Here is a 13,939-nt window from a genome sequence, read left to right on the forward strand (position 1 = left end):
ATGGCCAAGGCACACAGGAGAGACGCCACGGCGAGGTGCTAGGGAAATGCAGACAGAAGCCATAGGGCCTGTGAGCTCACCTAGGAGAACGGCAACGTTAGAAATGGCACCACCACCAAATGCAGGCAAGGGTGTCGGGAACCTGGGTCCCTCATACACGGCTGGTGGGAGGCAAGGCCCCTCTGGAGACCAGCTGGGCAAATAAACATCCAGCTGCTGTAGAGCCCGGAAATGGTTCAGCGCCAGGTGTCCTCCGGTGGGCGAGTGGCAAAAGATACAGTGGTGCAGCCACACCGTGGGTCACTCCGCGGTGAGAAGGGTGAACCGTGGGCCACTCCGCGGTGAGAAGGGTGAACCATGGGTCACTACCCAGCAGTGAGAAGGGTGAACCGTGGGTCACCACCCACCAATGAGAAGGGTGAACCGTGGGCCACTCCGCGGTGAGAAGGGTGAACCGTGGGTCACCACCCACCAGTGAGAAGGGTGAACCGTGGGCCACTCCGCGGTGAAAGGGTGAACTGTGGGTCACCACCCAGCAGTGAGAAGGTTGAGCTGTGGGTGCCCATGGTAACCTGCGTGGCCCTCCAAGCATCACACGGACTCTCGGGAGGTTGCCTACTGTATGACTTCATTTCTATAACATTTCTGAAATGGCAAAATTATGTAGTTGGGGAGCAGATCGTGGCTTCCCATGGTTACGGAGGGGGCAGGGTAGGAGGGAAGTGAATGTGACAATAACAGGGACCCTTGTAGGGACAGGAGTGTTCCCAACCTTTGTCCCCTGGCTGTGATACTGTCCCACTGTTTTCCAAGATGTTCTCATTGGGGGAAATAGGGAAAGGGGATGTGCGGCATCTGTATATTCTGTCTTACAACTGCATGTGGGTCTACAATTATCTCAAACTAAAAGTTTTTTTTTTTAAGAAAAAGTCATGGCACTTCTGAAAATTTAGAATTTTAATGCATTTGCAGGTGATTCAGAACCTAAGCTTCCTATCACAGAGATTGCCCTTCCTTCCTTCCTTTTCTTTTCTCCCCTTCCCCTTCCCCTTCCCCTTTCCCTCCTTCCTTTTTTTTTCTTTCTTCTTTTTCTTTTCTCTTTCTTTTTTTGAGACAAGGTCTTCCTCTGTTGTCCAGGTGGGAGTGCAGTGACATGATCACAGCTCACTGCAGCCTTGACCTCCCAGCCCCAAGCGATCCTCCCGCCTCAGCCTCCCAGGGAGCTGGGACCACAGGCGCCCACCTGGCTAATTTATTTGTTGCAGAGATGGGGTCTCCCTCTGTTGCCCAGGCTGGTCTCAGACTCCTGGGTTCAAGTGATCCTCCCACCTTAGCCTCTTAAGGTGCTGGGATTACAGGCCTCGGCCACTGTGCCCAGCCAAGATCGCCTTTCAGTACAAAGTGAAATGTGCTAGATTCAGTTCTGGAGATGAGGACTGATGGCTCGCTGTCACCGTCTTAACATTCATTGATCAAAATGTGAACGTGTTGAAGTCAGTGCAGAGATTTTGTGGATGATCCCAAGCTGCTTTTCAGAAAGTCACTCATGGCACTTCCTGAGGGCTGTGTGGGTTGTTGTGGGATGAAATGGCCTCTTGTCCATCTTGAAGCATCTTTAGCGTCCATCGGAGTGGCCACTGCAGATCAGAGTGCGGACGTCCCTTAAGAGCCCTTCTAGGTATCACCGTGAGGCCAGCTTAGTGGCGTTGCTCTTCTCCTGGGTGCTGAGTGGCTGCCAGAGCCCCCGGCACCTCCACCGGGCTTCTCCCATCCTGGGCCTGGTCTTTACCGTGACCTCTGGCCACACCAGGGGCATTTGCAGTGAGGAAGGGGCTCTTTACCACAGCGCTCCTCTCTCAGAGCTGGGTTTGCGACACTGGTCTCGTGATCAGGAGCCGGGGGTGAAGTCCTGGGTCCTCCTTCCTCCTGGAGAGACAGGCCATACTCAGTAAGCCTCCTCAGGGTGTTCTTACACTCAGCTGGGTTTGGGAACCGAACCTTGGACTTCTCTGTAGGTAAACCATTTAGCCCAGAAAGAATGCAAGTCAAATGTTTACAGCCTGGTGAGGTCACAGGAGCTGCAGAGACATGGACCGTCCCACCCCAGGATGCCCCCGAATCACAGGAGGTGGCTCTGAAGGCTGCTCGGGTGTGGACAGGTCTGACTGACTTCTCGGTGTCCTCTGCATCGCGTGGTGGTATTGAAGCCCAAATCCAGAGGCTCAACACTGAGTAAACAGCCCGACAGGGACAGAGTGGAGCAAAGCTCTAAGGGGGCCAGCCTCCTTGTCAGCGACACTGAGGTTCACTGTGGTGATTCACCGGCGGTGGAAAGACATCCATCAGCCTTCCACACAGAAACAACCTGCCATAAAACGACTTTACCAGAGGTCAATCCAAAGCACTTCTTCAGCCTTCACATGATGACTGGGAAATAAATTGTTTCATTACCTCCTCAGAGACCCCGAAATAAAAGATAGGCAATCTGCACTGTTAATTTAACGACTTCCCCGAGGAAAGTATGAAGGTGCAGTCCCGGTCTGAAACTGACAGCGAAGCCCACTGGGGAACCCTGTCCAGCAGAGGAAGCACTCTCTCTATGGGGGTTTGGGGAGGCCCTGGTGCAAACTCCACCTCTCTTGCATATGCTGTGGGTTTTCCCCGACTAACAGGCTCAGGACCCTTATTTTTCCTGGTCAAATGCAACTCAGCATGTGTGTTAAGACGCCCAGTGCTTTAATGCACGTCCTGATTGTGTCAATGAATCAACTCATGGGTACATTCACAAGTCCTCATCAGGCCAGTCCCCTGGGCACCGCCTGCCCTGTGCCTTGTGGCTCAGGTGCGTGTCACGGACGGCACATTCCTCGGCACCCCAAACCCCTCACACTGCCACACTGTCCATCTGCAGCTCCCGTGCTCACCCTGGTGATGGTGGGCTTGAGCAGAGTCCACAGTGTCTGGAGGGCTCGTCTGCATCTGAGATTCATGCTGCGTTGCTGTGATTCCCGGTGAAGGGACAGCCCCGGTCCCAGCCCTCCTGTGATCCTATCGTGGTGAGGGGCTGGCACAGTGCTGTAGGGGGTGTCTGCTCTGAGCTTGCGCCCACCCTGGCTCCTGCCCCCGGGCTGATCCAGGCTCCCCAGGGCAGATGCAGCTGTGACCGGACTCTGCCCAGTGGGTGTCCCACAGTGTGCTGCCCTCACAGGCCCCCACACGGACCCCCCGCACGGACCCCCACACAGGTCCCTCAGACCCGCTCCCACCCCGTTGGAGAACCGTGGGTCTCCTCGAGCCAGGAACACCATGGTCTGGGACTCAGTGCAGAATGTGCCACGTGGGGCCGAGCCCTTGGCATGAGCCGGCTGGACCTCCCGCATGGCTGAAGCCCATGCCACGCCCAAGGTGGGGGTGTCTGGGCCGCCACCAGCTGAGATCTCCCACTCCCGCAGCCTTTGGGTCTCTCTCCAGTCGCCCTGTCTGCCTCCCAGGGTGTAAGGAAGGCCGCGAGAAGACGTATTGACCAGAACAGCCTCACACACCCTTGAGACTGGATGATTCTCTGCACCCTGGTTCCTTACGAGGGTTGGGGGGTGGGCAGAAAAGCTCATGAAACCCAGCAGCCACCCCCAGGGCCGGAGCGCAGGCCACGCCCCCCCAGCAGCTATGAGCTCCGTCACCTGCCAACAGCAGCAGTGTCCTTGTGGGGAAAGGAGATGCCTCCATTTACCAAAGCTGTGATCATCCGAGGTGCGGAGCCTCCCAGCCGCCCCAACATCATTTCACTTTAGGATGCGAGGCGAGACTTGAAAGCCCCTTTCTCTCGGCATGAGGAACCCCGGCCGCGCTCCCCATTCTCTCTGCATGAGGAACCCCGGCCGCGCTCCCCGTTCTCTCTGCATGAGGAACCCCAGCTGTGCTCCTGGGCGGGAAGGAAGAGCTTGCCGCAGACCCCAGCTGGGTGCCTGAGCCTTGCCACTTGGGGGAGATTCACACCATCCCTGCTCGTTTTCATAAGGAATAAACTCAACATAGTTACCGTATCAGTTCCCAGATTGGTGCTGGAGAAAAATATCAACTCTGCCTCTAGGGAGATGCCAGTGAAAGCTCTCAGACCAGGATGGCCAGTGCGGGACCCAGAGTGGACTTGAATCCGTTCGGAGGAGCTGGGCACTCCCAGGCCTGGGACGGGAGGAGGGAGGCCAGTCTGGGGAGCTTTTTCTGCAATGTAGACAAGGTTTTAGCTTTCTATACTTTCCCTCCTCCAAAGTGGAAATCCATACATGGGAGGCTGAGGTGGGAGGATTGCTTGAGCCCAGGAAGTCGAGGCTACAGTGAGCTGTGATCGCACCGCTGCTCTCCAGCCTGGGCGACAGAGCAAGGACCCACCCCCCAACCCCACCACTGAAGTCTCCCCGAAACAAAATTAACTAAATGCTACGAACAGTGGGTTAATTAGAAACTAGCTCCTGGGATGGGTCTAAACGTTGACCATTGTGTATTAGCAACCATGACCCTTTAAAACAGATTCTCTTTCAAAAAACTGCTTCATCTATTTTAAATAGCAAAACTATGGGAACGACAACTGTCTCGGCAGCCAGATTTTATTTTCCCTTTTCCTCAAATGCTCAATGCCCTATGACAGCCAGATGGGAATGAGTTTCTGCCGCCATCAGTGAGCACTGCACAGAGAGTGGTGCGGCAGCCAGGAGAGGGCAGTGGTGGCCCGGGGCTCGGTCCTGGGGTGCCGCTGGAAGGAAGCCGGAGCCCTGTCTCTCGGGGGCTGTCTATGAGGACTTGAATGGAGGTGGGAACGTGTTATTGGAAGTGGGAAAGAATACCCTTGTGTGGAGGTGGGAAGTTTACCAGAACAGTCACCTGTGGTGGTAGAGAACCCGAGTGCACAGGACAGGACCCGGCCCTTCCTCAGTGGGTTCTTCATCCCCCTGGAGAGTCCCCTTCATGGGTCCCCAGGGAGGACCGTGGGAGGTGGGCCCACAGTTCTGGAGCCCGCAGGAGCCCACCTGACGCTCATGTGGTTGGGGCCAGGAGTCACTAAAAGTCACTTAGGTGTCAGCTGGTGTCTCCCCTTAGAGCAGCTTGTTATCAAGAGACAGCAAAGCACCTGCAGAACCTCCTGTCCCATCTCTAGGAGTCTGTGCCCACCCAATGTCCTCTCATTCTCCAGCAGCAAGGCCAGCTGAGCCCCCTTTCCTCCTCAGGCCCTTCTTCTTGCATACTTCTCAGGCCTTTCCCAAGCTGCCTGGGGTTTTGTCCTCAGGATGGAGCTGGAAAGGGGAGACAGGCAGTGTGCCGGGCCCGGCGAGCACCCTCTCCTTTGTAAATGAAGATGCCTCTGATGACGTCCGCGGGGCGACCTGGGTGCAGCCTCAGCCCCGTCCATGGGTCCAGCCCCTCGGTCTGCAGTGGCATCCTGAGGGCACCTTCCTCCCTCTGTACCCCATGACAGCTCCCAGCTTTGCCAACTGCCCGAGCCTGGTCCCTCCAGTCCCCGTCTCACACGTGCAGAGCTGACATCCACCCTGCCGGGCCCTTCTCCCCATCCAGGTGGAGGCCGGCGGCCCTGCAGGGTGAGACGTACCCAGCCTCTTCCCAGTTCACCTGTCAGCCCCGCAGGCTCCTCGTGGTTCCTTGGTGTCTGCATCGCCTCCCAGGTGATGGGTCACCTCCGACCCTCCTTTCACCCTCCCGCTGTGAGGCCATCTTCACTCACCCGTGGAAGTCTACTTGGCTGCCCTGTGGCCCTCCCACCTGCCCGTCCTGCCACCTCCGCTGGTCTCTGAGCCCCACACCCACACAGCTCGGCCTTCATCAAACTGCAGGGCCCATGTCCAAGTCTCCCTCCCGTGGTCCTGTGAACTGATAAATAGGGGGCTGGAGACAGATGCAGGAGTAGGCGGGGAGGGCTGTGTTCACCAGGCCGGAGAGGAGATGCAGGAGTGATGGGGGCCTGTGTTCACCGGGAGAGGAGACGCGGGCGTGGGGTGGGGGGAGTGTTCCCCGGGAGAGGAGATGTGGGCGTGGGGTGGGGGTAAGTGTTCACCAGGAGAGGAGACGCGGGCGTGGGGTGGGGGGAGTGTTCCCCGGGAGAGGAGACGCGGGCGTGGGGTAGGGGGAAGTGTTCCCCGGCAGAGGAGACGCGGGCGTGGGGTGGGGGGAGTGTTCACCGGGAGAGGAGACGCGGCCGTGGGGTGGGGGGGAGTGGTCACCGGGAGAGGAGACGCGGGCGTGGGGTGGGGGGAGTGTTCCCCGGGAGAGGAGATGTGGGCGTGGGGTGGGGGTAAGTGTTCACCAGGAGAGGAGACGCGGGCGTGGGGTGGGGGGAGTGTTCCCCGGGAGAGGAGACGCGGGCGTGGGGTAGGGGGAAGTGTTCCCCGGGAGAGGAGACGCGGGCGTGGGGTGGGGGGAGTGTTCACCGGGAGAGGAGACGCGGCCGTGGGGTGGGGGGGAGTGTTCACCGGGAGAGGAGACGCGGCCGTGGGGTGGGGGGGAGTGTTCACCGGGAGAGGAGACGTGGGCGTGGGGTGGGGGGGAGTGTTCACTGGGATGCGGGCGTGGGGTGGGGGGGAGTGTTCACTGGGAGAGGAGACGCGGGCATGGGGTGGGGGGAGTGTTCACCGGGAGAGGAGACGCGGGCGTGGGGTGGGGGGAGTGTTCACCAGGAGAGGAGACGCGGGCGTGGGGTGGGGGGAAGTGTTCACCGGGAGAGGAGACGCGGGCATGGGGTGGGCCTGTGTTCATCAGGAAATGGGAGCAGGAGTTGTGGGGGTGGGGGCTGTGTTCACCGGGAAAGTTCCCATGTGTGATCTGCCTGCTGGTCCCTTCTATCCTGGCTGCCTTCACTGCCCTGTAACAGGTGACAGGAGCAGAAGGTAAACAAGGACAAGAGGGAAAGGTGCTTTTTTCCCTCTGTCGGGGAAAGCTGGTCATGGTGGGGATGGAAGGAGGCCCCAGGAGCAGGAGGGCCACAGAGGGGCCCAATGGACCTGTTAGGAGCACCGGGGGTCCTTGACCCTCTGGGCAGCCAAGAGGAGCATCTGAAGGAGCTAGGGTAGAGAAGCAGCTGCTGGAGAGGAACATCAGGGGGAGAGAGGAACATCAGAGACGGGGAGGAGCACCTGTGGGAGAGGAGCACCTGGGGGAGAGGAGTAGCTTGGTGGAGGGGAGCCTCTGAGGGAAAGGAACAGCTAGGGGAGGTGCCTGGCAGCACAGAAAGAAAGTGTGAGGATCTCACCAGCTTCGTCCAATCACCTCTTCTTAGACAATGAGCAGCTTCCCTGGGGTTGAACCTGGAGGACTTGCTGTGACCAGTGGAGATCACTGATTGTCTACACCAGGTTCCTAGCGCCTGACCATGGATCGGTGCCTGTCCGTGGCCTGTTAGAAGCTGGGCAATACAGCAGGAGGCAAGCAGTGGGCAAGGGAGGGAAGCTTCCTGTGTATTTACGGCCACTCCCCTTGAGGGACACAGAGCCAGACCCTACCTCCAAAAAAAGAAAGAAAATCCATCTCCATTAAACAGTAGCTCCCATTGCCTCTCCTGCCAGCCCCTGGCACCCACCATTCTACTTAGTTCCTGGGTTTGCCGACTGTAGATCCTGAATATATAAGTGAAATCATGCGGCATTTGTCCTTCTGTGACCGGCTCATTTCACCCAGCCTAATGTCTTCAGGGATCCTCCTGTCATAGCGTGTGTCCGAATCTCCCTCCTGGTTACAGCTGGGTAATATTCTGTTACGTGGATATTCTGCATTTTGTGTAGCCACTCATCCATCGATGGATGCAGGTTGCCTCCACTGTGCAGCTACCTGGATTGTGCTGCTGTGAGCTGGGCGTGCGCTTCTGTTCCAGTCCCTGCTTTCCGTACTTCTGGGCATTTCCTGGGTGCAGCTTGTGGGTCTCTGTGGAGGAGCCTGGTCACGGGGTCCCTCTGCCGTCTGAGAGCTCATGGTTTATACGTGCCATTGCTGCGGTGTGGCCTCACAGCCATGTACAGAATTCTGAGTTCGAAGTTGGGTGCCCACTCCCTCACTCTCTGATTCCTAAGAGGGAAAAGAATTCACCCGTGCTGAGTGTTCATCCCGTGCTGGGCGTGGGGATGTCCTCTTAGATGTGGGGTCCCTGTGTGGGGGCACCATACGACGGGCAGATGGGCTCTGAGGTCTGGGGCTGGTTCCCTGGCCTGCGTCGTCCAGGTATCATCCTCAGTGCTGCAGTGAGGTGGGGGGTCTACGTGCCCCCGCCCCGGCACACAAGCCCCTGAGCTCCAGGCCACGGCTCCGGAGGGAGCTGCTCACCGCGGTGTGCTTTCCCCTCCAGGTGAATGAGAAGATGTAGTGTGACAGCAGCCCGGGTGACACCTGCTGGGAGCTTGGCGTGGACACCCCAGCCACCCCCAGCCCAGCCCAGCCGGAGCACCCTACCCCTGGGCATCCCCCCGGCCATCCAGCCTCACCATGTCCAAGAGGGGCATGAGCAGCCGGGCCAAGGGGGACAAGGCAGAGGCCCTCGCGGCGCTGCAGGCGGCCAACGAGGATCTTCGAGCCAAGCTCACAGACATCCAGATCGAGCTGCAGCAGGAGAAGAGCAAGGTGGGCGCTCCCCAGACCCCCACCCTTAAATGTCCCTCTCTCCCGCCTCCCCTGGGGCCCAGAGGCTCTTCCTGGAGTGGGTTTGGCCAGATCCCTGTGGAAACCCCCACCCAGTCCCAGAGGCTGCTTGGGACAGACCACATGGTGGGGGGTGGGGTGGCGGGCAGTGGGAGACTTGAGGGCCTGTAGGCACAGGTGCCGTGGTGGTGGCCGCAAACCACGCTGAGCTCACAGAAATTATCCTCTGCTGCGCGGGGACAGCCCTCCCATCTGGGGCCGCAGGGCCTTGGGGTCTGTGTCCAGTGGTGCCATCCCTGGAAAGGACGCTGACTTTCCCACTGCAGCGTCCACGGTGGAACTGACCTGAAACAGAGTGGGCAGGTATGGCTCTCACATGGGAATAAAGGAAAAGGATGGGCCATCGGTTTAGAGCTTCCAGATTTGGAGGAACAGCACCCGTTAGCAAATGTGGAGATGCAGGGGCAAGCCCGGGGGATGGGGAGGCCCACGATGGCCTCTGGCTGGATGCCCAGCACTTTGGGGCTTTTGAAGCCTCGGGAAAGATTGGGCTGTGCTGAGCTGTGCTGGCAGCCAAGGGGGTGGGGGTCTGGAGCAGGGGGAGGGGCTGACCAGAGGACAAGCCAAGCCCTGGGGTGGGCTACCCACGCCTGAACCTCTTTCCACCTCTAGCATGACCTTTGCCCTCTCCTTTCCATCTCCTGGTCCCCAGGAGCCATTAAGAAGTGTGCCCAGGCTCCTGGAAGGAGAAGGCGAGGGAGAGAGCATCCGGAGAGAAGGCAGCTCCAGGAAGGGGCTGGGAATGAAGGCAGGTGCCTGCCGTGGGCTTGGAAGGGCCTGGGTCACACGTGGATGGTGTCCCCACTCCAGGCCCTAGTTCTCTCCCTCCCCGTTTCTTGCCCATCAAAGGCATCTCTCTTGGGACCTGCATGGTCTGGCGGTGGAGGGGAGTCGGGTTATTTGGGGCTGGTTGCTTAACCTCTGACTTATTCACCCTCCTGTGATTTCACCTCCTTGTTATATCAAAAGAAGAAGAATGTTTCGTGACACGTGATCATCATGTGTAGCTCAGATTTTGGTGCCCACACCACAAGGAAAGTTGTACTAGAACATGAGTCATCCCAGCACATTAGGAGGCCAAGGTGGGAGGATAGCTTGAGCCCAGGAGTTCGAGACCAGCCTGGGCAACATAGGGAGACCTCATCTCTACAAAAAAAAATGGACACGTTACGCAGGTGCGGTGGTATGCTCCTGTGGGCTCAGCTGCTCGGGAGGCTGAGGCGACACAATTACTTGAGTCTAGGAGGTTGAGGCTACAGTAAGCTGTGATTGTGCCACTGTACTCCAGCCTGCATGACAGAGTGAGACCCTGTCTCTAAAGAAATAAAAATGATTTAAAAAAAAAAAACCCACAGCTGCACCTGCTCATTTACATATTGTCCTTGGAGTTGACCCACAAAACCTAAAATATTTACCATCTGGCCCCGCCCCCGTTCCTCCCCCTCCTGCCATGAGTCCCTCCTCTGTAGAATGGGGATGAACACAGCCTGTGGCCTGGAGGGGGGAGTGCTGCTGAGGCTTCGGGGCACAGCTCGGGGAGTCTCGCTTTTCGGATACCAGAAGGCCGATGGCATGGGGACACGATCAGTAAATGTGCGTCTAGCACCTGCTCTGTGCCAGGTGCCCATAAATCCCAAACAACAAGGCCCAGAGGCCCCGACTCGCTGCAGGAGCACAAGGTCAGGGTGCTAATGCCCCCCCCTCAAAAAATGGGGAGTTGCCCCAAATGGAGAGACCAGGCTGCACGGTGAGCCTCAGACATGGCTGTCATCTTCCTTCTCTGCATTTTGCTGGTGGAAGAAGAGATGACTTGTCAAGAGCCCAGTGAGAATGAAACCCTTTGTTTTATTGAGTAAAAATATAACAATTATCTTTTTTTAAAAAAACAAAGTCTTACTCTGTCACCCTGTCTGGAGTGCAGTGGTGCGATCTCAGCTCACTACATCCTCGACCTCCTGGGCTCAAGCAATCCTCTCACCTCAGCCCCTCAAATAACTGAGACCACAGGTGTGCACCACCATGTCTGGCTATTTTTTTTTTTTTTTTTTTTTACTTTTTTGTAGAGACTGGGTCTCGCCATTTTGCCCGGGCTGGTCTCAAACTCCTGGACTCAAGCGATCTTCCTGCCTCAGCCTCCCAACATGCTGGGATTACAGGGCTAAGCCATTGCCCCCAGCCAATAATTATCTTCTTAACAAAAACACCACATGTGGACATCCCCAGGTTTAGTCCCCAGTTCTCTGTCCACCTAATTACAACAGCATCATGTGATTTTTTGTGCAGTTTTGCCAAAATACATCCATCTGTGACGCCCCGAGGGACACACGCTCCTTGATGGTCAACAGGCCAGGCTTGCGGGCTCCCCAGGTGCCGGCAAGGGTTCCAGGGCCGGCGTCTGAGGGCTGCAACCCAGACCCGCTGGACACCTTGTGGGGCGTGTTTAGTTGTACCTGGAGGAGAGGATGTGCTCTCTTGGCACAACACGCAGAAGGCACCGGAGGAAAGGAACGGAGCAGAAGCCTGTTTGCCTCAGAGCTCCTCATCCTGGACGCCCTTGCCAGAGGGTTCATGTTATGGTTTCCTGCATAAGCGATCTGAGCCCTGCCTCCTCAAGCGTAACTGACAGCATGCCGGACGCACAGGCAGCAACTCCCTTTTGCCAAGTGATCACAGCGCCTCTTGGAGTCAGTTCCACGTGGAACAGTGCAGCTGGCACAAGCTCGTCCATGTTATTCACATGCCCCACCGTGGTGGGCCTGTCGACGGCATCCAGGCTGATTCGATTCTCGGCTGATACTGCAGCCCTGTACCTGGGTCTTGGACTACATGCAAAAGAACTCCTGCAGGAGACGTTCTTGCAAGCCAAATTGCTGGGCCAGAGCGTGTCTATGTTTGCAGTTTGACGGTGACGTCCCCAGGGCCCATGGAGAACAGAGAGGGCCCTTCAGGGAGATCCAGCTGGCTCCCAAGGGCAGCTCCAGGAGCTGGGTCCTGGCAGGGTCCTCACCGCTGGCTCACACTGGTGGGAAGGTGCTGGCTGCTCTGGGACCACTGGGGTTCAAGATCATGGCTCGGTGTTGCTCCTTCCTGCAGACCTAGTTATCCTGGCTTAGCCAAGGACTCTGAAATATTCTCATCTCTGCCAGGGGGTTCTTTCTAGGTTGGGGTTTTCACACCTCACTGTGCAGCAGAGCCTGGACCTTGGTCCTGCTGGAGCAGAAGCTGCTGAGAGGCATGGGGAGGCATTGAACCTGCCCAGGGCCGCTCAGCGTCTGCATCGTGGATTTGCCCTCCCACACCAGCTCCTCTGGCCAGCTCTCTCCCTCTCCCAGCCCTTTCATCCTGCCAGTCCCGGGGGACAGTGGATTTCCAACATTAAAGGAGTTTCCAGGAGATGCAGAAAATAATTATTCTTTGTCTCCTCAACTTCCAGGGTCTGCAGCTAACGGAAGCAGGGGGCTGGAGAGGAAAAAGGACAGGTGGGACACAGGTGGAGCCTCAGACAAGAGAGAGCCCCTGGGCCACCAAGACCCCAGAGCGTTCTCTGACCCTGCTCCTACCTCATTAACTCGTCCCTCCCCTGCCTCCTTGTCCCACCCCTCCCCTGCCTCATTCACCTGCTCTTCTCCTACCTAGTCCTGTCTCCCACTGGTGCCTCCAAGCCAAACCTGGACCTTCCCAGCCAAGTGTCATTTAAAACATTCAAGGCCAGGTGCAGTGGTTCATACCTGTAGTCCCAGCACTTTGGAAGGCTGAGGCGGGAGAATCACTTCAGCCCAGGAATTCGAGACCAGCCTGGGCAACATAGCAAAACCTGGTCTCCACCAAAAAAAAAAAAAATTATGTATATAAATTATATATACAAATGTATATATATGTATACAAATGTGTGTGTGTATATATACACAAATGTATATACGTATACGTATATACACAAATGTATATACGTATACAAATTATATATGTGTATATATACACATACATACATGCACATATACACATACACACACATATATATACACACACACATATATATTATATATATACACACACACACATATATTAAAAAAACTGGGCATGGTGGCACTCACCTGTAGTCTTAGCTACATGGGAGGATGGCTTGAGCCCAGGAGGTCAAGGCTGCAGTGAGCCATGATTGTGCCACTGCACTCCAGCCTGGGTGACAGAGCAAGACTGTCTCAAAAAACAAAAATTTTTTTAATTAAAAACATTCGAGGTTAAAAAAAGATTGTGTGCACACAGAAAAGAATACGGCAGACAGGCAGCTAGGCACCCCCCACAATTAACGAATGACCTCATTTGGGTTCAAATATAAGCAAACTAGAAGCTCTCCGCCCGGCTGCCTGCCCTTGTTCCTGCGTGCCCGCAGAGAGGTGTGGGTCCCCCTGCGCCTGGGCGTCTTCCTGGCCTGAGAACGACAGTGAGGGTCTCACAGACGGTAGTGAGACCTCAGCTCATTGCACCTGAGGGCCCTGAGGATCCTGAGGACCCTGGAGCCTCCGGCCTCCTTTCTTCCAGCTCCCACCTGGGCTTTCTCCTCTCCCTACTCCATTCCATAAATGGAATATCCCATCTGAGTTGACCTTTGAGTCTTCCTGAGTGGGGAAGGGCTTGAGGCTGTAGCTTCTGCGTGGTCAGAAACAGGACTATGGGAAGCCTTCGGGGCCCCTGGGCTCTTGCAGCTCCGCAGCTCACACAGCATCTTGGCCTCTACCACAAAATGTGGGGATCCTTGATTTGCAAAACACTTGCATAAGTCTTGGCCAAGCAGGGAACAGAAAATAGGAATTCAGTCATTACAATTACAATTGGCAGCATCAATGCTTCTGAAGTCTTTACTGTGTCCGTGCCAAAAGTAATATCGTCATTACAACCCCAGGACAGGATTCTGTAACTAGGCCTGCAGCTGTGGAACTGGAGCCTCCTATCTAATTTCCAGCAGATCCAGATGCCTCAGAAGCACCCGTGGGGGAGAATCCAGTTCTGGACCTCAAGAGGGAAATCAATGGCCAGCCAGAGGAGCCCTTCCCAGAACAGACCGACCCTGCCCCACCGGCCTCCTGTAGCCTGGAGGGGACAGGCAGCCCCCAAGCCAGTCTGGAATCCAGCCGTGCTCTGGAAGCTCCCACAGCCCACTGGTGGCCTAGGCGGCATCTGGTGGCCTCCACCAGCTCAGGCACGGGCAGGTGCTCCCGGGCTGCTGGTGCCTCCAGCAGGGTCTCAGCCT

General features: G+C 56.7%; 1 protein-coding gene across 21 annotated transcripts in view; it reads left to right on the forward strand.

The window, feature by feature from the left end:
• JAKMIP3 (Janus kinase and microtubule interacting protein 3) overlaps window positions 1-13,939 on the forward strand; it is a 150,864-nt gene that overhangs the window by 60,051 nt on the left and 76,874 nt on the right. For all 21 annotated transcript variants that reach the window (XM_063782293.1, XM_063782301.1, XM_063782302.1 and 18 more), the window contains exon 2: window positions 8,342-8,613. In XM_063782293.1, the coding sequence (XP_063638363.1) occupies window positions 8,479-8,613 (135 nt within the window). In that variant the 5' untranslated portion in view covers window positions 8,342-8,478. The remainder of the gene's footprint in view (window positions 1-8,341; window positions 8,614-13,939) is intronic.

Source organism: Pan troglodytes, chromosome 8 (assembly GCF_028858775.2).
Source record: "Pan troglodytes isolate AG18354 chromosome 8, NHGRI_mPanTro3-v2.0_pri, whole genome shotgun sequence".
Classification (NCBI taxonomy): Eukaryota; Metazoa; Chordata; class Mammalia; order Primates; family Hominidae; genus Pan; species Pan troglodytes.